Source organism: Sitophilus oryzae, unplaced genomic scaffold (assembly GCF_002938485.1).
Source record: "Sitophilus oryzae breed Bouriz unplaced genomic scaffold, Soryzae_2.0 scaffold_302_pilon_pilon, whole genome shotgun sequence".
NCBI lineage: Eukaryota > Metazoa > Arthropoda > Insecta > Coleoptera > Curculionidae > Sitophilus > Sitophilus oryzae.
Genome location: NW_022146866.1, coordinates 1,578,991 through 1,601,345, shown reverse-complemented (window position 1 = coordinate 1,601,345; position 22,355 = coordinate 1,578,991). Strand labels below are relative to the sequence as shown.

Sequence of the window (22,355 nt, the reverse complement as noted above, 5' to 3'; positions counted from 1 at the left end):
ATAATATTCCTTCATTATAAACATTTAAAATGAACCCGCCACATTTTTGTAAAGGGCTTATTTTTCGCAAACTTTTGGGGAAAGTATAGAATGTTTAACCATCGTTCATCGTTACGTCATAATATTGTTGAACTTTTTCAATCACTTGCCAACCAGATGAAAGCGATTGGTGACGTCATTATGGCATTTCGTAAATTACTGCATATTCTTTTAAGTAATTATTGTCATTGTCATTTATTTGTTGCTGTAAAACAAAATTCAAACATTTTTTTATTGTTGAGCGAGTTACTCATGCTTTAAAAATAGGAATTTCAACAGTCCGAAGGAACGGAATTAAAGGGATCGTAAATGAGGAAGAGTTCAAAAAAATGTCAATCAATAATATAGGAACGTACTTAACATTTAATAACGACAAATAATGATGATGTGACGGTGAACGATGGTTGGACAGTCTTTATATTCTTTATATTTGGTTGGTTAACCAAATTTACGCAAAAGTAAGAAACTGGAGAAAATGTCTCTTTGAATTCAAGCTTTTTACAAAAGACAAATATTTTAGTTTATAAAGCATGTATTTTAGTGACATTATTCCCAAAGGTTTGCGGCAGACCTCCTTCTCTTACTTGAATTACCTCATCCACTACAGGATCCTCATTGACCTCGATACTTTCAATCACAATACTTTCTTCCTCTGTTGACGACAATTCGGTGGGAAAATTTGAACACCTTTGAAGAAAAAATCAAATATTTTATTCAAACTATACAAAAATATTCAAATATAACTCTAGATTACGATACACATACTATTCAGGGCTATTTAAGTTTCTTCACAACTCCATTTTTTTGAATAATGTTCAGGCAATAGCAGCACGCATTTTTGAAATAGTTTTGTCAATATATAGGACGATTGAAAATATTTACAAACCAACATTGTTTATTTTTAACTGGAATGCTATACCAGGTGCGTCTCAAAAGTGGCTCACCCCTATAACTTTTTAATTTTTTCAGATAAAAAATTAAGATTTGGTATGTTAGTATATGACATAAATTAGGATTGTTTGGCGTATTTGTTTTCGGTCACTTCCTGTTTCACCGGAAATTACTACAACTTTAGATTTTTAAATGACACCCTAGGTATTTTGTTACTTTATTCAATAGAAAATGACACTCTAGATAGAATGACATATCATATGTCAACTTTTGACATTTTCAAATATGGTTTATTTGAAATTGCAACATGCGATTCATAACGATAATTTCACTCGAAATACCAAGTGTGTGGTACCAAATTATTAAAAAAAAATGCATTTTCCAAATATGCTAATGAGCTATCCTCGTTCCCTTTGAAAAAAAATAAGATATGATTAAAAATACGATTTGGGCATCTTTTAACTGGCCAGGACAAGACACGAAAAACATTATACGATCAAATCTATTTTTCCAAGGCTCCTTGATTAAAAATTAGTGTTTTTAACACAGCCATGTCGCTACCGATTGAAATTTAATATACAATTTTGTTTTAAGCGAAAATGTCAAAAGTTGACATATGATATGTCATTCTATCCAGAATGTCATTTTCTATCAAATAAAGTAAAAATACACCGAGGGGCGAAAATTAAAAGTTGTAGTCATATCCGGTGAAACAGGAAGTGACCGAAAAGAATTGAATATGTCAAACAATACTAACTTATGTCATATACTAACATATCAAATATCGTTTTTTTTTATCTGAAGTTATAGGGTTGAGTCACTTTTGAGACGCACCCGGTATATTTTTAGCTCAGTGGATTTGCTATTAAATTCCCATTCCAAAAATACCATATTATAGCATATTCGTTCATAATCGATAGCAAGTGTGATCAAGTATTAACGGGATTAATCATTTTAGAACAAGCAAAAATTATTATGAAGAGTACATTCTTCTCAAAATGTCAATAATAAAAAAGTTTTGCTCCTCTTGTAAAGATAATCTGGGGATATAGTGTATATCAAAAATTCTAAATTTTTGTAGTTGAATTAAGGTAAAGACATTACATGGTACTTTCGGTTAAAGACATTACAAATTTTCGTCTTTTAAAATTTTGAGAGATATCGTTTTTATAGGCGACAAATTCAGTTTAAATTGACCATACTTCAAAAACTACTCAGTATATAGAAAATTACCAATATAGTTTGGAATGGGATAGGATCTCATTAGGAAACCATTGAGTTAAAAAATATATAGCACCCCATTTTAAAATATACAACTTTCACTTGAAAATGTGCGCTAGATACCACTGCCCCCATATTTTATGAAAAAGTGTGGTGTAAAAATCTCAAACCAGAAACAGAGCTTTTAGGGAACGCTGAATCGCCCTGTATGATTTTATTACTTGTAATGGGGTTAATATGAGAAAAAATTTTTAATTGTATAAAAGATGACGATTTATTTTTCGCTTATAGGAAACGATTGATGATCATTATGGAATGGATTATGAAGAAAAGTAGTTCAAATGACGTCATGTTCGCCATTTTGAAAAAAAAAATCGAAAATGGCTATATACAAAACTACCTAACCTACCTAGACAAATTAGGGCATATCTCCACCAATTTTTGATTAACGTAGACATCGTTCGAATTGTATACGTCAACTAGTGGAAGTTCTACATCTAGGGGACCTTGAACTACAATTCTACACCAGTCTGTGACCAGCTCATGGAAATGGTCATAATCGGACGAAAGCCACGTCGGTTGTTTGGAATATATCTGCAATTTATCACTATTATTGCATCGCTGTAAAACAATATACTGTGTATTCAAGAAATTTCGATACACATAAAAAATATACTCAGAATTTATTATCTATAGGCTTGGTACATTCTCCATCGGTGCTGCTTCCATCGGAGAATATCGTAAACAACTAGTAGGTATATACAAATACACGGGTTCAAATAGCGAGTATACGAAAAATCTATTATATAGTTATAAGTATAATTTGTGAAAATTCTAAAAATAAAAATATTTTGATATCTTCAGAAGGTCTAACTTGTATTATAGTTTGTTATTCCAGCTAAAAAAACTTTTTATATTAGTTCAACTACGGTAGCGAGTAGCAAGCATATTTTTAAACATCGGTTTTGTTAGTGGGGTCATAATTGGGGCTATTTCGGCTACTACGAATTTTTTTAAAGGTACATAATTATAATTTTAGAACATTTAATCATTCATAAAATTTAATCACTAGTCGATTAAAAAAATTATACCATTAATATTGCAAATTATATTTTATCCCCTCATAGTATATGTCTATTTAGTTTTTGATTATGTAACGATCACTTTGTTTAATCACTTGTTTCGTCGAACTGCTTGAATCCATTTTAGCTTTTGATCAAATCAGTGTGAGAAACTATGAAGCTGTAAAATGTTGTTTCGGGAGAGTTAATATCCGGGAAAGTTCAGTTATTGAATGTTATTGCACCCAACAACGCCCTAATTACGCTCTCCTTTACGCGTCAACATTTTTTTGGCACTTTTATTAACATTTGAAATTGTCACAATACAACACGACGCGCGACGCCTAGTTCGAATTCTTTTTCACTTATTTTTTTATTGCCCGAAACAGCGATCACACAAACCTCGTACCTGAGTGTTTTGTAGTGTCAATATCTGCACTAACAAAAAACTAAAATACTTATAAATAATATGACAAGCCACGATTTCAATATTTTTTTAACGCGATCAACATACGGCAGCGTGAAATACATACTAATAATTTCTGATTTCTGTCGTTGAAGCGCTGCGGTCGGAATTTGTTGAAATCAACTGAAATGCACAAAGCCTATACAATTTATAACCTTTGAAATATTTGTAGAAGTCCAAGGAAGGTTTAAGTGGTGAGAAAATATGAAGAAATGAAAAGAAAAATAGAAAATAAATTTGACATTTAACAACTATGTATAACGAAGTTATATATTTAAAAAGCGGTAGGTCGTGTGGTCTAAGAGGAGCACTTCCAACCGACATGCGACAGATGGAATCTGGGATGGGTTCAAGAGTTGTACGGTGAAGCCTCCACTCGTTCTGCGGCCAACGCATAAAACACATATTTTCTCTAATTCGGCCAGCGAAGGCATATCGAAGATGGGATGGAACTGAAAGCGACAGTGTTGCCACATTAAAATGTGTAATATCTGTAATAGGTTTGACGAAAAAATATCTTTAATAAACAACAAAAATAAAAATTCTTTTATAGGTACTTAATATTTCGAATTTTTGATCGAAAAAAGTCGTTTATTGGCTTGGAAATGACGACTATTGACATTTACCATAATATTATACATATGAAATAACATCATTGTTCATTTCCAAGCCAACTCTGACGCCGTTCTTTTTTTAATCATATATAATTTTATATTGTTTAATGATAGAAAATCCGTATTATTAATGTACTGTACCCAAAATACGTAAATTTACGGATTAATCCGTAGTTCTGGCAACACTGTCACCGGCAACTACCCACTCTGTCGACTGAAAGCAGAACTGCATGATAGTATTCTTTATCCACTGTGTTGTAAACGATTATCAGTGCGCAGCAGAGGTTTAGTTAAGCAGGGGTTTAGTTTAGCTCTGCGCTAAACTAAACCTCGTACGGGAACGCCTGCTACATCTCAGACATATTTTGTGCGACGAAATCGCCTATATTGCACATCTTGTTTCTTCCATCAACGAGATGAGTCTTTTTTATGTGTCTATATATTTTGAAGCAATTGTGGAATTCAAAATTACCTTGTCTAATTTAACTTTGACAGCAAAACACCTGTACTCAGTGTACAAGAGTTCCCTAAAAAGAACTTCCGGCGGCAAATCGTGGTCGCTACCGAAATCAATCATAAAAACTGTGATTTCTTTGGGACTCTTCACTCGTAAAACTTTACCTCTATACCTGAAAAGTACAAAGAAATAATGATAATAAAGTCACGCTCTTTTTCAATAGATTAAAAAGTGATATCGGTGAAATAAGTGAACAGAGTGTACACTATATTAGTGAATTTTTATGTTAAAATTTATGGTATCCTGACTAAACTTAAAAAGGTCCCGTAAAGTGTGGCAACACTGCAAGATGAAAACAAATGTTACGCTTGTATCATCCAAAATAATTTTATAACTACTTTAGGTTTACTTATTTCACTGAAATCTAAATTTGTAGTACCAATTGTCGTCTGTGTATTTGATAGTGCACAATTGGCCGGGTTGCCACTTATCGTTGTTGAGTGTAGGCGGGTTTCTCTCGAAGTAAAGCTTCATGTTCTCTTCTAGTTTCTGGTACACTTTTTCTAGCCTATCTTCGCGCAGATACATATGGCCGCCGGTCTCGACACAAGTTACCCTCGCCTAAAAAAAAGTTTAAACATATTTATGAACGATAATATAGTAGAGCTACTTGGTAGATACACGGTGATGCTATGATCACAGGAGAAAGGAAGCGTTGTTGACATTATCGATTAGCCGGCCACACATAGAAGTCATATCGGCGGTTAGACTCTGTTTTTTTTTTCTCAGGTAAGATTTCGACAGACGATGACAGAAGAAAAGCAGATGACGTCCCATACTAATCTATTTATTTTACTAAAAAAGTTTCTTATATTTTTTAAGTTAACTATGGATGGGTTTAAATATAAATCTGTCATGCGTCGCCTCTTGTTGTTTTTAACCAGTTTCTTATTGGTTTATTTCAAAAATGACAACATTGAAACAATGAACGACAAACGGACGCCGATGCGTATGAACTCGCATTTAGATTTTTGAGGCTTGTCAAAGTCTTGCCAAATTATAGGTTATAATTTTGTGACAACTTATGTCAAATACCCTGCGTTTTGGAAGATGATTATTACGTATGTTTTGTATCTTTTGAAGTCAAGTGGAGAAAAAATCGAGGGAAAATTAACTGTAAACCCAGGGTTTATAGTTAATACTCGCTGCCCAGGCAGAAAGTCTTATACACCAATAAAGTTACCGTCAATAAAGTTTGTATACCATCTCGTCGTAGATAAGTGCATCTTGCATATATGGTACAGGGATCCTTCTAAACATATCCTAAAAACTGAAGTAGCTGTAAAATATCGACATCACACGATAGGTAAATAATGGAAAAGGTACTGGTTTAAAAAAATTAAGATTAAAGTTAATCAACCTTTAAGATATAAAATTTGGTAAGTGTTATTATTAATAAAATAGTTTGTTTTATTTATTCCTGTGGAATATACAAATTTGTATTTGTACACAAAATTGTAAAATAAAATGCGCGAAATTTCTTGAAGCTTGAAAGTAAGAAATAGTTCCTTTTCGTGCGTGATTTTTCAACGTAAAATTTGAAAAATGACGTTGCGCCTTCGAGTCTGAGTCATTTGCTATTTTTGATTAAGTTCTGAGGATTTGTAAAGTGGAATGAATAAAGAGAAATAATATGTATTGTTGGATGTGTGGTTATGGCCAAGGGGTAGAGAAAAATATTCACATTTCGCTTTTGCGAGAATTGAGAGACAATAATCCAAATGACTTATCTTTCGCAGTTGTGAAAATCTTAAATTTACTGCAGGAATATCTGCTCAGGAAACGTGCAAGGCTCTGTATGAAATAACACATAAGAATCACTTAAAGGCAAGATTAATATATTATGTATACAGATTTTATATTTACATTATAAAAAGTTAAATTTACATATTACAAAACTTTGTCAATAACTATTTTGCATCATGTGGGCGCTCCGGATCCTTCCCACCTGCATGTGATTGTGTAGGTAAAGAAGATGACAAACTAACTAAAGATAGAGTTGAACTTGCTGCTGATGGTCAAAATTTCCATAAGTTGTCCGTGATGATGAAAAACTACGTAATGAATAAGTCTTCCCAAATTGCGGCTGAACATAGAGTGCTAGTTTCTTCAGTTATATTTATTTAGAACCATCTATGTAATATTTTCGTAATTAGGCTCTCAGCGCGCATCTTCTGGTTTTCATTTAATTTTGCATGTTTTGTGGCAACTAATTCTCCAAAAGCTGTACTTTCCGATTCTTCACCGCGGCTTTTTAATGCACCCATGCAACTCTTTTTAAATATTTGCGCCTGCGCCTCATGAGGTGTTATTTTCGTCTTTAGCGGATTTTTTTCGCTCCTTTGGGCAGGTGTTTTGAAATCCTGGAAAACAAATATCAATGGTAATATTCCACGTTTAAAAAGACTCATTTGTAGCGGTTTAGTGCACCAACTTGATGTTGGATTAGTTTTATATAAGTTAACAAAAGCAGAAATTACTCCAGATTTGGACTTCCTTGTTTACGCGAGATAAAATATTTTCTGCTTTACATGACATGATATTTTAAAACTATTTCCACAAAAGGATCTGGGCCATGAAAGGGGCATATAGAATTACAGATTATCAAGGGGAAGAAATGTTGCTGAAGAAGTTATTTTATTTAATTAATATTGTGTTTAATTTCAACTGAATTTCGAATTTTGCATACACCTACAAATGTAGCCATTGAAAGTTTGGTCTTTTATAATGGCTATAATATGTGTGCTTCATAATTTTTTAAAGGGAGCGGCAAGATCATAATAAGGTAATCGACACTAAAGCCTATAAACCTGACTAAATGAAATTTTGGCAAAAATGTTTAAATTTGTGGTTTAGTTTAAGATACCGAGCAGCTCATCATTTTACTTTATATAACAGATATTTTATTTAGATTAAAGCTGCAAAAATTAGTTTGAACCAAATTTTACTATGGCTATGTTGGTCACAACGTTGTCGTTTATTATTTGACAATTATCATAATGTGTCATTTGTATAATATCGTGTTTATCTTTGTGAGTAGTTCTCGTTTTTTGCTTATTTTCATAGTATTTTTTTTAAATTGTACTTTTAAGCACAAACAGTTCTTTTAAAAACTAAATTCTGGAGTTTTTTTATCGCATTTCTTGAAATTGTGAGTTGAAAATATGCCGAAGCATTTAAACAGTCGAAGCAAAGAACTTGTAGCTTCCCTGATAAACTATTTTGATAGAGAACGTGACAATAAAGGTGCTTTATTACCCTTGATTGCAGTCAGAGAAGTAAGTTTGATTGATAAGCACATTATGCCACTTTTAAAGTTATTTTTAAGTTAGTTTTTAGTAGATTCTGTAATTATCAGTTTATGCATTAATGGCACCTTCTTACTTGTTATTACCACTTCTGGTAATTATATAAGTTGTACATCAACAAAAAAATAAATAAATAACCCATAATAAGGCTTAGAATAATCTTCATAATGGACTAGTTTTTACCAATATGTAATAAGTAAAATAAACTATAACACAAATAAATTAATTACTAAAATAATAATATATTTATTATATCATTTTTTAAAGATATTATTATTAATTTAATAATTAAAGTTTCCCAAGTTTACATTAAGATTCATCCCAATAAATCTATCACAATCTGGCAGCGCTGTCGCCATCGCTTGTCACTCAAAGTTCATCACGTGCATCAGAAATTGTTTTGCGATTACCGTATGTTGGTGGGAATGCTTCGAACAATGTCAAATGACAAGAAAAGGTGGAAACTTAGCCTAAAAAATATACGTCAGAGTACTTATACTCTGTTTTTTTTTCTCAGGTAAGATTTCAACAGACGATGACAGAAAAAAGCAGATGACGTCCCATACCAATCTATTTACTTTACTAAAAAAAGTTTCTAATAATTTTTAAGTTAACTATGGATGGGGTTTAAATATAAATCCGTCATACGTCGTCTCTTGTTGTTTTTAACAAGTTTTATTGGTTTATTTCAAAAATGACATATCGTATTTCAATTTTATTGGTTTGACGGAACGATGAACGACAAACGGACGCCGATGCGTATGAACTCGCCTTTAGATTTTTGACGCTTGTCAAAGTCTTGCCAAATTATAGCTTATAAGTTTGTGTCAACTTTTGTCAAATACCCTGCGTTATGGAAGATGATGCATTTTGATTCGTGTTATTAAGTGTGTTTTGGGTCTTTTGAAGTTAAATGGGGGAAAAATCGAGTGAAAATTAACTGTAGACCCAGAGCACAGTTTATAGTTAATACTCGCTGCCCAGGCAGAAAGTCTTATACACCAATAAAGTTACCATCAATAAAGTTCGTACACCATCTCGTCATAGATAAGTGCATCTCGTATATGGTAGAAGGACCATACTAAACACATACTAAAAACTGGAGTAGCTGTAAAATATCGACATCACACGATAGGTAAATAATGGATTTTAGTACTTACTGCAGAAAAATAATGTCAAAAGGTACTGGTTTAAAAAAATTAAGATTAAAGTTAATTAACCAACCTTTAAGGTATAAAATTTGGTAAGTGTTATTATTAATAAAATAGTTTGTTTTATTTATGTTGTTTTATTTATTCCTGTGGAATATGACAAATTTGAATTTGTACATAAGTTATATTGATAAATATAATCATAAATGCAGGAAGGTTCATGAAGCTTGAAAGTAAGAAATAGTTCCTTTTTATATTTTTTTGGTATGTGATGTCTTGTTCTTGTTTGTTTTGTATTAACACATACCGTTTTTTGTTAAATAAAATAACTCGATTAAATTTTTTTAGTTTTATACAATTTTTCCCCAATATTTTGAAGTAATCACTTGTCAGTCAAATTTTAAATATAATTTCCTGCTATGCGTTCCAGTTTTACCAACTTATTTTTTTGTAAAATAAAATAAACTTCTTTGAAATTAAAATGACAGACACATCTATCACTGTCAAGGATCTTGTCGTTGGACAGACTATACTTATAAGATAAAACAAATAGCGATAAATATTTTACTTATTTTAATGAAACATGGCAAGACTGCAGTATCCCAGCACAGAAAATTGAAAGTATTAAACACACTGATTCCTCCTACGCTATTACGCATCTGAGACCTAGGCCCTGATAAGGGAAGAGCCTAAACCTAAACAAATCATTTAAAATTTGAATATTCACACAAATTAAAATATTTATAAGGTTTGACTGGATAACTAATTATAAATAAGAAAATAAAAAAACTGTATATAAATATATTAAAAAACAAAAACCTGGTATATAATATTATAAAATATTATTATATATACCAACCATTTCAACAACCTTTTTCCTTCTCTTTCCCAAGGTGGTTGTTCTACGTCAACGACGGATATTTCGATGTTTTCTGTGCAATTTTCATTAAGGGACTAGGTACATACTGATTATCAGAAGTGCCACTTCTATTGATTTTTTAAACCAATTTTTTAAAGTTTCTATTAATATATTCCTTTGATTTTATCTTCTACAAAGCTGGACGAGATCTTCTTTGAACTTATGACGTGATGTCGGAAATCTAAAGCACCAACCGCAAAAACTACGCACTAGCACCAAAAAAAAACCGTGATGTAGAATAGCGTGTACTGATGTACGGCACACCATAGAAGAACACAATGTTTGTTTTTGTAGATAACACGATAAACCGCGCGAAATAATGTCGTTGTAATGGCCGGTTATTTATTCACGTTAAATGGATGTTATACCAAATATATGGCTATACCCATAACATTAAACCAAAAATAAAAAAGCAAAAAATATAAAGTTAACTTTTTAGAACATTATTTTAGAATGTTGTCAATGTCAACATCATTACTTCTTACCCAACTCTACATTCTGGAGAAGACAATAAAGTTCATGGTTATATTTTACGGTAAGCCAAATATCCTACGATCGAAAAAAAAGGGGGAAAAAATGGCGTCAAATACGGCTGGGGAACGACAATCGATGTTAATTTTGGCGAGATCAAGCCCTAGACGTCATTACGCTTCATTACTTTTAATGGCGCTTAGTGCCAATTGGCCTTAAGAGTCTATTACGCTGCCGCTGTGCTGTTCGGGTCGCTCTCAGGGATCGGGTAAAGCGGGTGTGCAGCCGAAGGAAAAATGTATTATATTCCAGAAATCTACCTAAGGCTTAGCCCGATCCTGTCGTGTTAAGCGACACCTAAAATTCCAAACACACGTGCTTTGATTAAAAGGCTTGATTAAGGTTTGCAGAGCTTCAGCGTTTGCCATAAAATAGCGAGCAATTTGTTACAACACCATATAACTTATATATCTTTGTCGGTATTGTAACAGAATTTTAAATTATTTCTTTATTTTCGAGAAAATTTAGTCCAAGCATTAGGAATATCTTGTTGATGTTTGACCATCAGAATCTTAAAAAGTTGTCTAAAAATGTGCTACGGATATTATAATCCTTTCTCTTTAATTCCTTCTTCATTTGTGTAAAAATACCTAGCCATTTTTACAAAAAACGGTAAATGCCGAACGCGAAGAAGTTTGCTTTGGTTTGAAAATAAAAAAATTGACGCCGGGAGGCACGTATAGCCACCCATACTAAAATATGTTAATATCTCGAAAACTGCGACTTTCACTGATTTTGATGTTATTACAAATTTTGTTGCAAATATTATCCCTAATCTTAAATTGAAAACCGCGTTTCGTTAGCTACAGTAATTTTGGAGTTATGATTTTTTTAAATTTTTAACCCCCTCCCATACCCCCTTACCAACCCCCCACCCCCACCAAAAACTAATGGCCAGATTCTCGGGTGCCACAGTATTTTTGTGTCAAATTTGGTTAAAATCGGTTCAGCGGTTTTTGAGTTATCGTGTTACAGACGGCAGACGGACAGACAGACTATGACCCAGATTTATGACCCAAATAACTTATTTTGAGTGAAATTAAAAAAACTTTTTTTTGCGAATCTTAATAGCCTACCATACCTATTGGTATGGTCGGCTAAAAAAATGTGCTACAATCCCGAAATAGTATAATCACAGATTATAAACTTATCGTCAAAAGCATTGTTTTTCGTGGTTCCAATTTTCGGAGTCGCGCACTTGTTAGGTTACTAGTTTGCGCACATATCACGCCCACTTATGGCCCCTTAAACTTTGCACAGCGCCTGACTGGCCCAGTTACGCTGTTTAAACGCTAGTTTATTTTTGGGCACAGGAAATTTTACTCGTTTGCTCATCGTCATAAAAAGGAATTTTCGTACCACGAGTTAGGGACAAGATTTTTATCTGTATACATATAGTATGCCTAATCTGTGGTATAATCCTTTATCTTTAGTTTCCTTCTTCATTTGTGTAAAAATACCTAGCCAGTTTTCCATAAAAGGTTAAATGCCGAACGCTTATTTTTTGCTACTTTTTCGGACTAGTGAAATGGACTCTTAAGGCCAACTCTCTGGCTGAAGGTTGTAATTTATTTTCAGTTTGAGTAAAAGAGATTTTTAAATGGTATAGTTTAAAATTGGGAAACAAAATAATTTTTTGGAAATAGATTTGTGTGTCTGGAAACGCTCTATCCTTTTTTAATCCTCCAAGTAGTAATAATTTTTAACAAGTTTTATGTCAGTTAACGACGAAAACGACGTCTAGCGATCGATCTCGCCAAAATTATCATCGATTGTCATTCTCCAGCCGTTACAGACGCCGTTTTACTTACCATACAGTACTTCTGACTATGTTTCAATTTTAGTTCAAGCAAAACAATTATATTAATAATTCGCCAATACAACATTTGAAAACTCTTACCATAAATTGAGGAGCAGACTTACTAAATGCATTTTTTCCATCTTTTAAGATTTTCAACCAAAAAGGTGGCATAGCAAACTACCTACACAGAGTTACAAAATTACGCCAGAAACGACGTTTTTAATGCATTTTATCCCATTCGAATTAAATGGCCAAAATAGCTCAGACTTTCCATGTGCTGTATGTCCATGGGCGGTAGACAAACAAACAGAAGTATTTGTTATACCGGGTGCGTCTCGAAAGTGGCTCACCCCTATAACTTTTATTTTTCAGTTAGAAAAACGAGATTTGGTATGTTAGTATATGACATAAATTAGGATGGATTGACGTATTCAATTGTTTTCGGTCACTTCCTGTTTCACTGGAAATGACTACAACTTTTGATTTTTAAATGAGACCCTAGGATTTTTTTTTACTTTATTTGATACGATAGAAAATGACACTCTGAATAGAATGACATATCATATGTCAACTTTTGACATTTTCGAATATGGTTTATTTGTAACAATTGTAACAAGTGGTTCATAACGACAATTTGAGTCGAAATACCCAAGTGTGTGGTATCAAAAATTATTCATAAAAAAATGCTTTTTCCAAATATGCTAATGAGCCACCCTCGTTCCATTTGAAAAAATTGAGATATGATTGAAAATACGATTCTATGGGTATCTTTTAACACGCCAGGGCAAGACACTAAAAACATTAGACGATTAAATCTATTTTTCCAAGGCTCCTTGATTACAAATTATTGTTTTTAACATAGCCATGGCACTCTAGATTGAAATTTAAAATACAATTTTTATTAAGCGAGAATGTCAAAAGTTGACATAGGATATGGCATTCTATTCAGAATGTCATTTTCTACCAAATAGTGAAAAAATACGGAAGGTGCCATATAAAAATCAAAACTTGTAGTCATTTCCGGTGAAACAGGAAGTGACCGAAAACAATTGAATACGTTAGTCAATCCTAATTTAAGTCATATACTTACATATAGTAAACGCCACGAATGTTTGGGAGTGATTCATCGATCGCTACCATGTGAACTAATCTGCTCAAGGTCACATAAAACTTAATTCCAGTGCCGTGGTGTTTCAAGTCATATAATAATCAATATATAATCTGTTGTAATTTGTTGTTTTAACTGTCAAAGTCTTGTCAAAACACATATTTGGTTATAAATATAAACTGGAATGCCCCATTGGTCGCACTGCAAGCACACCAATGGACTGACGCACAAAAACTAACCAATCAACGAAACGCGATATAGTATCGTCTTTGTCAATCACGCTAAAATTTTAGAATAAGTAGGAGGAGCGCAGGCAGATTAGACCAGGCCTTTAAAAACCTATGTCTGCGGTAAAAAGTTACGTTTTTAATGTAAAAATGATAGCGCGCGTGTCGATTCTAATTTCATCACGCGATTAATCACTCCCAAACATTCGTGGCGTTTACTATACCAAATATCGTTTTTTTATCTGAAAAAAATAAAAAAGTTATAGGGGTGAGCCACTTTTGAGACGCACCCGGTATATCCGTAAGATGTGGACATACTGCTAATGATGAAGAGTTTTTCTTTGTATTACAACTTCTCTATTTTTTTGGAATAATACTACTTAATAATGAATGGAACCATGTAGTTGGAAATATGGACAGTGGCAGCAGAAAAATAAAGAGAAATTTCACGTAAAAGACAGTTGACAGATTTTTTCAGTTGTTTGAGTTACCATCAAAACTAGATTTTTCACATGTAGGTGTACTATTTTTTTATTTTTTATTCATTTTTCAAGTTTACTAGTTTTTTTCGGAAAATTTCCTGCAAAAAGCGTAGCAGTTTTTCTTTGTTTGTCGAAATTAGAGAAATTAGACAAAATTCATCTAGAAAGTCTGCTCCCCAATTGTTAAAATTATAGATTGTGTCAATAAACTGAACTAGATTATTGTATAAAAAAAATCTTCTATGGTTTACATCATTTAAATGCCCCTCATCCGATTATTCCAAATTATCACAAGAAAAGTTATACCATATTCCCAATAATGAAAAAATAATAATAATAAAGTCATATTTTAATTGGATATAAAAAATATAGTTATATTCTAAATATGGGTAGAGTTAGTTGTTGGTTAGGCATCCACGAGGTATGAAGGAAAAACAGCTAATAGGAATAGAGGAACTTAAATAGTAAAAACATACCTCAAATTCTTTCTTGCCCAATCTGTAAGGCGGTAACCAGTCATCTGTAATGTTTTCGATTTTCTGAAGGGAAATCTCAGGTTGCATTTCTTGATTTGTCTGTTTTTCCTGAATGCGATCCAAGGTTCCCAGCTCGTTTTCAACTAAATCTACCCAACTTTTAGTTGCCTTATCTTCGTTGGGTGCATCTTCAAAAATTGATGGTGGATCATCATTACTTTCGATTTTTTCGGTTTTTTCCTCAGTTACCATCAAACTCTATAAAATGGTATCAAATTATTTTCTAAGAATTTTGAAAAACATTGATATAACGGAATGTCAACGTTAAGGAGAATATTATTATACCTTTAATAGTCCTTCACCGTCTTTGGCCATGTTGATTGGTTTCGGTTGTTTTCTGTATGCAAAGCCCAATTTGACCAGGATATTGTTAATTGACACATATTTTAACTTGTCAGCATCTAAGGGCCCTCCACGAACAACAACACCATACCTATAAACAAAATATAAGGATAAAGAAGAAATTATGAGATTTTTTTGGTTAGACATTTGACATCTTGTATAGTTTTTCACGTAACTACCATAGACTTAAAATAAAATATAGACTGAGCATCTCATTCATAAATAGCTGGCAAATGCGGTCAGACAATGTCTTGTTATTGTTTTAGGTTCTAACGAGTGCGACACGAGCGATAGATAGGTTGTCTCCGTCGTAACGGTTGTTCCCTGACGACTCTGCCGCGAAATGCAACGCTGTTTTTCGTTTCTCAGTACACCTGAACTCTCCGTGTCATAGGCGGGTAATTTTTTATTTTAATGAAGCTATAATACAATTAAAAATATATCGTATTTAAACTTTTTCATGTCAAAGAATTTAGATAAGTCAATTCGAGTTACCTGCTTCAGTAGCGTATCGGATGTTTGTGCTAATAAATAATTATTTTAACTTATCTATTTTAATTACTACCAACATTTATTGAAAACGAAAAATAAAACAACAAATTAATGAGTCTACCCTACGTCGATCCTACAATATATGTTTACATGTTTTGAATAAAATTAGAACGGCACTGATAAACCGGAATTTAAGTCAGCCATTTAAGAGTCCCGTTTTTTTGATATGCTGCTTCCTTAATCTTTTTATGCAAAGTGGTGAACCCTGCGTTATGGTCCCTATTACGAATATTTTGACTGATTTTGATTTTAAGCTCATCAATACAAATAATATAATCTATTGTCTTTTTAAAAAAGTTACAATCTTACCATAATTCCATGGGTACACTCTTGTTAAAACAGTCGGAATGCTCTTTAAGTATAGTACCATATATTCGTGTATGTTTAGACAGAATTTCTTGCAAGGATTCTATAGATGAATTGCTCCATTTTCCAGTGTCACCAGCTGGAGTGACATTACACAGATGACTTTTTAACGCTACTGGAGGGAACTTATTAAAATATGTACTGTATACATACAATTTTTCCCTTGGAAGCATCACCTCGGTGCCCTATAAAAAGGAAAAAAAACATGAAGATCCATATGAAAATTATGAATAGAATGTATAACATTCGTTCAAAAATATTTATATGGATGCCCTATACATAAAATATACAGGTCCATATTTAAAGAAATTAAGTTGGCCTATGTATATCACAAATTACCAGCTTATTTGAAAATCTAAAAATACTATCAGCTAGTCTTGATACAGTGGCTATGAGAATGTGTAATTAGTTTTTGAATCTTCTAAAATGTAGACAGGAAAAATTAAAATTTATTTTCAAAAAAGTTGTTTTTTAAAGAACTCAGCAATTCTTAAAATTCTTGAAACTTTTTTTTACTCCAATGTTGTAGCACCCTGTATATTTTGATATACTACAATTTTTGTCTGCAAGTTAACAAATATATACGTACTTTATCATATAAGCTAACCAAAAATTCTCCGTCCTTTTCCTCAACGATTTTTCCACGAGAAAACTCCTTTTCTAATTCTGCTACGCAAAGATCCTCTACGTTCCAATTATCCTTTTTTTCCTGAGACTCGCTGTAATGAATTTGGAGCTCCTTGAACATATTGCTGTCCCTAAAAACATATCCTTCATTAACTCTAGTCGTAGATAAATATATTGTTGCGGACCCGTGTGGACTCGGCATAATCTAACTAACTGATATGTCCCGCCCCCATATGACCTTAAATATCGCCTTAAAGAATAGACACCGTAATGATTCATTCGAACGTTCGAGAACAATCGAGTTCCACTGGAATGGCGTAGTACATACGAGAACATTCGAAACCTTCTCTATGCACCTAATGATCTATGAATTATTTGAGAACTCTTTAGCTGTGGATATATAAACCGACGGCTGGGGTCTGAAGAGGACAGAAATAAATAGACGAGTACAGCTGCCGCGCTAAATTCAAAATAAATTCTTTCTAGATAAATAGTTATAAATCGTTGGTAAATAGTTCTTTAAGTCTTTTATCGTTATTGTTTTTGTTAATTAGTGTAGAATAAATTGTGTTTAAATAAATTGTGACTTTCTATCCACACGGAACCGACGAAAAACGTAACAATATATATAAGTCGAGGGCTATCGAATACTTCAGAATTTTGCAAAAAGACTAGGCATATTAAAAAACGCCGGCGTTTTAAACAAAAGAAGGAAATTTTACAAAGAGCCTATCTGTTTTTAATTGCTTTGGTTTGGTTTGGCTAATTGTGATTAGGCATTTTGTGCCTAATCACAATTAGACAAATTAAATAATGATGATATTTGCTGTACGTTTCTGCAAAAAGACCGCTTGATATCAGTTAATCTTTAAAATGCCCAATGAAGACTAATCAGATTGAACAAAATATTTTACGCGGGATTGGTATATCTAACCTAATTTTATCCAAAGACATTTCTTGAACTCTTTCAAAATTAGGATATAATGGCACAAAATAGTGACGATTCTCTTAACGCGTGGTCAAGGACGATTATTAGAAAGACTGAATCCAGGCAGTCTGTTGACAGAAGTGTACAGAAAATATTGGCATTGTTTAATGTGCCTAATTCTGATTAGCCTTATTGCAAAGTGACTGAAAATAGATAGGCTTCTTCTAAAAATTCCTTATTTTGTTTAAAATGCCGGCGTTTTATAATATGCCTAGTCTTTTTGCAAAAAGATGGATGCGACATATACATTTATATACAGTAAATACTTATCATAAAATATCAATAAACAATTTAATTTTACCTTTCTCTCAATTCAATAAACTTGACAAATATGGCCTCCGGACTTTCCACCTTGATTATATCCAGTGGTCTGCGAGTAACATTGCTATTATCTGCCTCATCATCAGACCCTTCAGATTCTTTATCTGAACAGTCAACTTTTTTCAGCAAAGAAGACAGAAGACCATCTTCTTCAGAATATTTGACATTCTCTGGCTTCAAAGGAGACCATTCTAGTTGGGTAGATCTAGAAATCATAGATAGGGTAAAAAACTAATGTAGCATAATATGATTCTAACAAGAACTCTAACAAGAAATTCTTAATAAGTACAGTACAACTTCAATAGTCCGGACACTCTCTATAACGGGCACTCCAGTAATCCGAACACGGCAATTATTTGGGCATTTTAAAACATTTGCCCCTGGAATCCGGGCGCAAAAAAAATCATACGCGAAATCTCAGAATTTTCCAATCTGGACAAGCAGAAACGTTTACATTTTGTTAATAAACTGAGTCTATATTTCTGCATTGGATTCTAGAGCGTGTTAAACGTAATAGTTCCAATCAAACAAGCACATAAGATTCTTACACTCGCCGAAAAATCTGAAAATATTAGAGTATCTAGATTCTGAAAAAAAAACTCGCCAAATTGCGGAACAGATTATGGTTTCAAAATGCAGACTTTTATATAAAAATAATTTCAAAGGCCAGGTAGGAATACCATTATCGATGACGTATCGTTTTAAAGACAAATAAAAACAATTTAGAAGAGAAGAATAATCAACACTTGAACTGTATATCTAATGAGGCGATTCGTGACAATGACACTAGTGTCTATCATTTTTTGGATAATATTTGAATCATTGGACAAACTATATCATTATACAACTGACTTATACAATAACGAAATGATCACGCACCTATTTCATCAGAAATTTCATAAACGAAAACAGATTTTTTAGCATTGCTAGATAAACTCAAGTTAGGGTACAAAATAGTCTTTTGACGATATGTGGCCAAAAATGTTACTGCTTTCCAAGCAAAGAACAAATATACAACGCAGACGAGTTCATCAAGATGAATAATAAGATCCATATTAAAAGATCGAAAGACCGATTAACTGTTTATACTGTGCTGCAAACCAGCGAGGAATCAGGTTTTGTGGGAAATTATCAATAATTTAGATTAATAAACGTTATTTTTGACAATTTTTGAGTTGTTTACTGTGCCTTCTTATACTGTATACATAGCGTCGGCTACCTCTCGCATGTACTTGTCATGTGTGTCATCAGTGTTTCACAAGTACACGGGACCTACAGTTTATCACCGAACCCGAACGGCATTATTTGAGAGGCTGTACAAGGCAAATATACTCAAGGTGGTTTGCCATTGCCTTCCTTGAGGTGGCGGCTCGCTGGTCGCTCTATTTAGATAAATCAATATTTTTATTTAAATAAATAAAGCGACCGTACTGGCTGAGGATCGAACCCAGTACCATCACATCTCTCGCACCGCAGATCGACACACTACTGCTTGCGCTACGGCCGGCCACATTTTTTAATAAATATATTTAAATACCTCCAGTAACCCGGATGTATGCTGGAAAGATATCTGCCCGGACTACTGAAGTTATACTGTAATAAGCTTTTTGAGGATTACTGTATAAAAACAATAAGAAATCGTTAAAAAAATGAATTTTCTTACACATATCCGGTAGAATCCGCTAGATTATTCTCGACCATCATGGCATTTAGGCACACATCGACGTTCCTCGTAATGTCAAACAGTGCAACTTCGAATTCAGGCGTTACATAATGCACGATCATCTTTAGGACTTCCTGAGACCGGTAATAGGTCTCCAACACGCGATTAGCCACCGGACTCCATGTGGTTTGCTTGTTGTACGGTGCTATATCGGTGAGTTTAATTAAAACGGCCTGACACTCGAGCCGGGTCAAGTTTTGGGGCAGGGGTTTGATCTGAGCACTTCCTACCACCACGCTGACGCCCCAATCGACCAGCTGGACGTACACCTTGTCGTTGAGGAGGTCCGCGCTCTTGATGAAGGCTCTGTGGTAGTTGGAACGGACGGGGTCTTTGTGTTCCACCATAACGTACGTTCCTAATAATAAAAAAATATTAAAGGGAAGATTGTAACGAAATAACTGGCGACATAATATATATCTCGATAGTGTACAAATGGCCGTTTTTTAACGGGAAATTTCCATGCAACAAAACATATCAGTTTTAGTAATAAACATTTTAGTAACAAACAGACTTGAATTTTATTTGGCGGGACAGTCGATTTTTAATTATGACACTGATCGAAATCCATCAACAAGCTCATAACATCAAAACCAAAATGACAGTTATAGTTTTTTGAAGCCAACTGGAATAGATTGGAACACATAATTTCAGCACTGTTGGTTGACAAAGTCTGGACGAACGAATTAAGAGTCCCAGTACTTCCTATTGACTTTGGAAATTCTATACTAGAAACAATAAATATGCAGTGCATAACCAAAGACATCTAAATAAAGGGAGTCAAAACCATTTATATTTTATCGCGATCACGAACAGTGTTCCGCAAAAATCGATGATGACAGATTTACGCGGTATGTGATAGAATACGGTTCGAGTTCCAAATGTTATTATTGTTATTAATGTTTTTTGGTTATTAATGTTTTTTTTAATATAGTTTTAAAAAGTTTTACTATTTTTGAAAGTTTACCTTCAATTGGAACGCATCCTTGTGCCTTTGACTGCCTGTACGCCTTCTTGATGGACTTAAGGGTTGATTTAAATGTTTCCTGATAGGCAACCTAAATAAATAAGTCAAAATTTTTATTTGAAGTTTGATAGTAACACATATGGTTAGTTAATTTATACTCCAGATAAGTATACATCTACAAGGTGGTCCGAACTGTATTCTGGAAACTTCGGCAGCATATTCTGCAGATAAAAATAAGTAAAAAAGTTTGTATAAATGTATGTCCTAAAATGCTTAGTTTTGGAGATACAGGGTGTTGAAGTTTCATTTTTATTTCGATTTTTTCCAAATAATTTCTGAAGTAACGTCAATTTTTGGATGAAAGTTGGCGTCTGGAAGCTTTTTGACATGAGAAATTTGGATTTTGATGTCAACATGACTCCTACTTGTAGATGACGCCACCTACATATTTTTTAACTGGTTTGAAGAGTAATAACTTTTCGTTCGTATCTGTATAAAAATACTGAGTAAAAAAATACATTTACCAAGTTTTTTAGGTAAAAAATCTCTGTTAGTAAAAATCGCTACATGTAATGGTTCTCGAGATATTCGAAATCAAAATTATCAATACCTGTCATCATTGACATAAATTAAACATGTTGATTAAATAATTATTATTAGACTGAAATCAAAGATTTTGTGTCAAATGTTCAACAGAAACTGTTTGTCATGATATTTTCACAGAAAAATTTATGATTAATTTAAAAAAATAAAAAATTCCCGAATTTATCATTGCAGTCAAATAACTATCTACTTAACATGTTTATTCTCGTAGCAACCGAAAGACATTTTTACGTAAAAAATCACGAAAATTTATATTTTTTCACTCATCAGTTTTATACAGGTACGGACGAAAAGTTATTACTTTTTAAAACAGTTAAAACAGATGTAGGTGGCGCCCCCTACAAACAGGAGTTATATTGACACACATCAAAATAAAATTTCTCATGTCAAAAAACCCCCAGACACCAATTTCATCCAAATATTGACGTTACTTGACGACTCTCCAAAACTAAGCAATTTAGAACTTACATTTATACAAACTTTTTTACTTATTTTTATCTGTAGAATACGCTGCCGAAGTTTGCGGAACACAGTATACCTAAATAATAAATCCAAAGTTCCAAAGTTTTTGTTCATATAATTATTCAGGTTATGTTTACATCTTGTAGCGTAGTCACATTTTATAAGAATAATATAAGTTGAACAAATTTATGGATGAATCTTAAGGTAATCAGTGACCAAACAAAAAGAAAGATCAATATAATTGATTGGGAAGTTGAAAGGATATGAAATGTTGGAAATAAAGTTAATCATACATAATTATAATTATGTTAATCATACTTAATATCCAAGACATTCCCTAAAGTAATGCCCTAAATAATCCCCTGAAAATAATATAACTTACCACATGAACAAATATGTGGTAGGGGTCCACAATATTGGCTATAGTCACTTTTTCAGATTGATTCTTAACAAACTTGGCACTGTTTGGGAAAACTTTTAATTCCGGAAAATAGGCACCCTGAAAATTAATAAAATATTACTGTCAAATACA

The 22,355-nt window shown here is 33.0% G+C and overlaps 1 protein-coding gene across 3 annotated transcripts in view; it reads right to left on the bottom strand.

Moving 5' to 3' along the window:
• Positions 1 to 22,355, bottom strand: part of LOC115884602 (RING finger protein 17) — a 50,219-nt gene that overhangs the window by 8,285 nt on the left and 19,579 nt on the right. The window contains exons 15-26 of one of the 3 annotated variants that reach the window (XM_030903232.1): positions 22,206 to 22,322; positions 20,759 to 20,849; positions 19,732 to 20,149; positions 18,049 to 18,273; positions 16,722 to 16,890; positions 16,076 to 16,317; positions 15,158 to 15,305; positions 14,813 to 15,070; positions 5,189 to 5,370; positions 4,765 to 4,921; positions 2,561 to 2,745; positions 624 to 726 (exon numbers count right to left, since the gene is read on the bottom strand). In XM_030903232.1, the coding sequence (XP_030759092.1) occupies positions 624 to 726; positions 2,561 to 2,745; positions 4,765 to 4,921; positions 5,189 to 5,370; positions 14,813 to 15,070; positions 15,158 to 15,305; positions 16,076 to 16,317; positions 16,722 to 16,890; positions 18,049 to 18,273; positions 19,732 to 20,149; positions 20,759 to 20,849; positions 22,206 to 22,322 (2,295 nt within the window). Of the gene's footprint in view, positions 1 to 623; positions 727 to 2,560; positions 2,746 to 4,764; positions 4,922 to 5,188; positions 5,371 to 6,713; positions 7,173 to 14,812; positions 15,071 to 15,157; positions 15,306 to 16,075; positions 16,318 to 16,721; positions 16,891 to 18,048; positions 18,274 to 19,731; positions 20,150 to 20,758; positions 20,850 to 22,205; positions 22,323 to 22,355 lie in introns of those variants that run through there. The other 2 variants (XM_030903233.1, XM_030903234.1) reach the window with 2 other exon arrangements.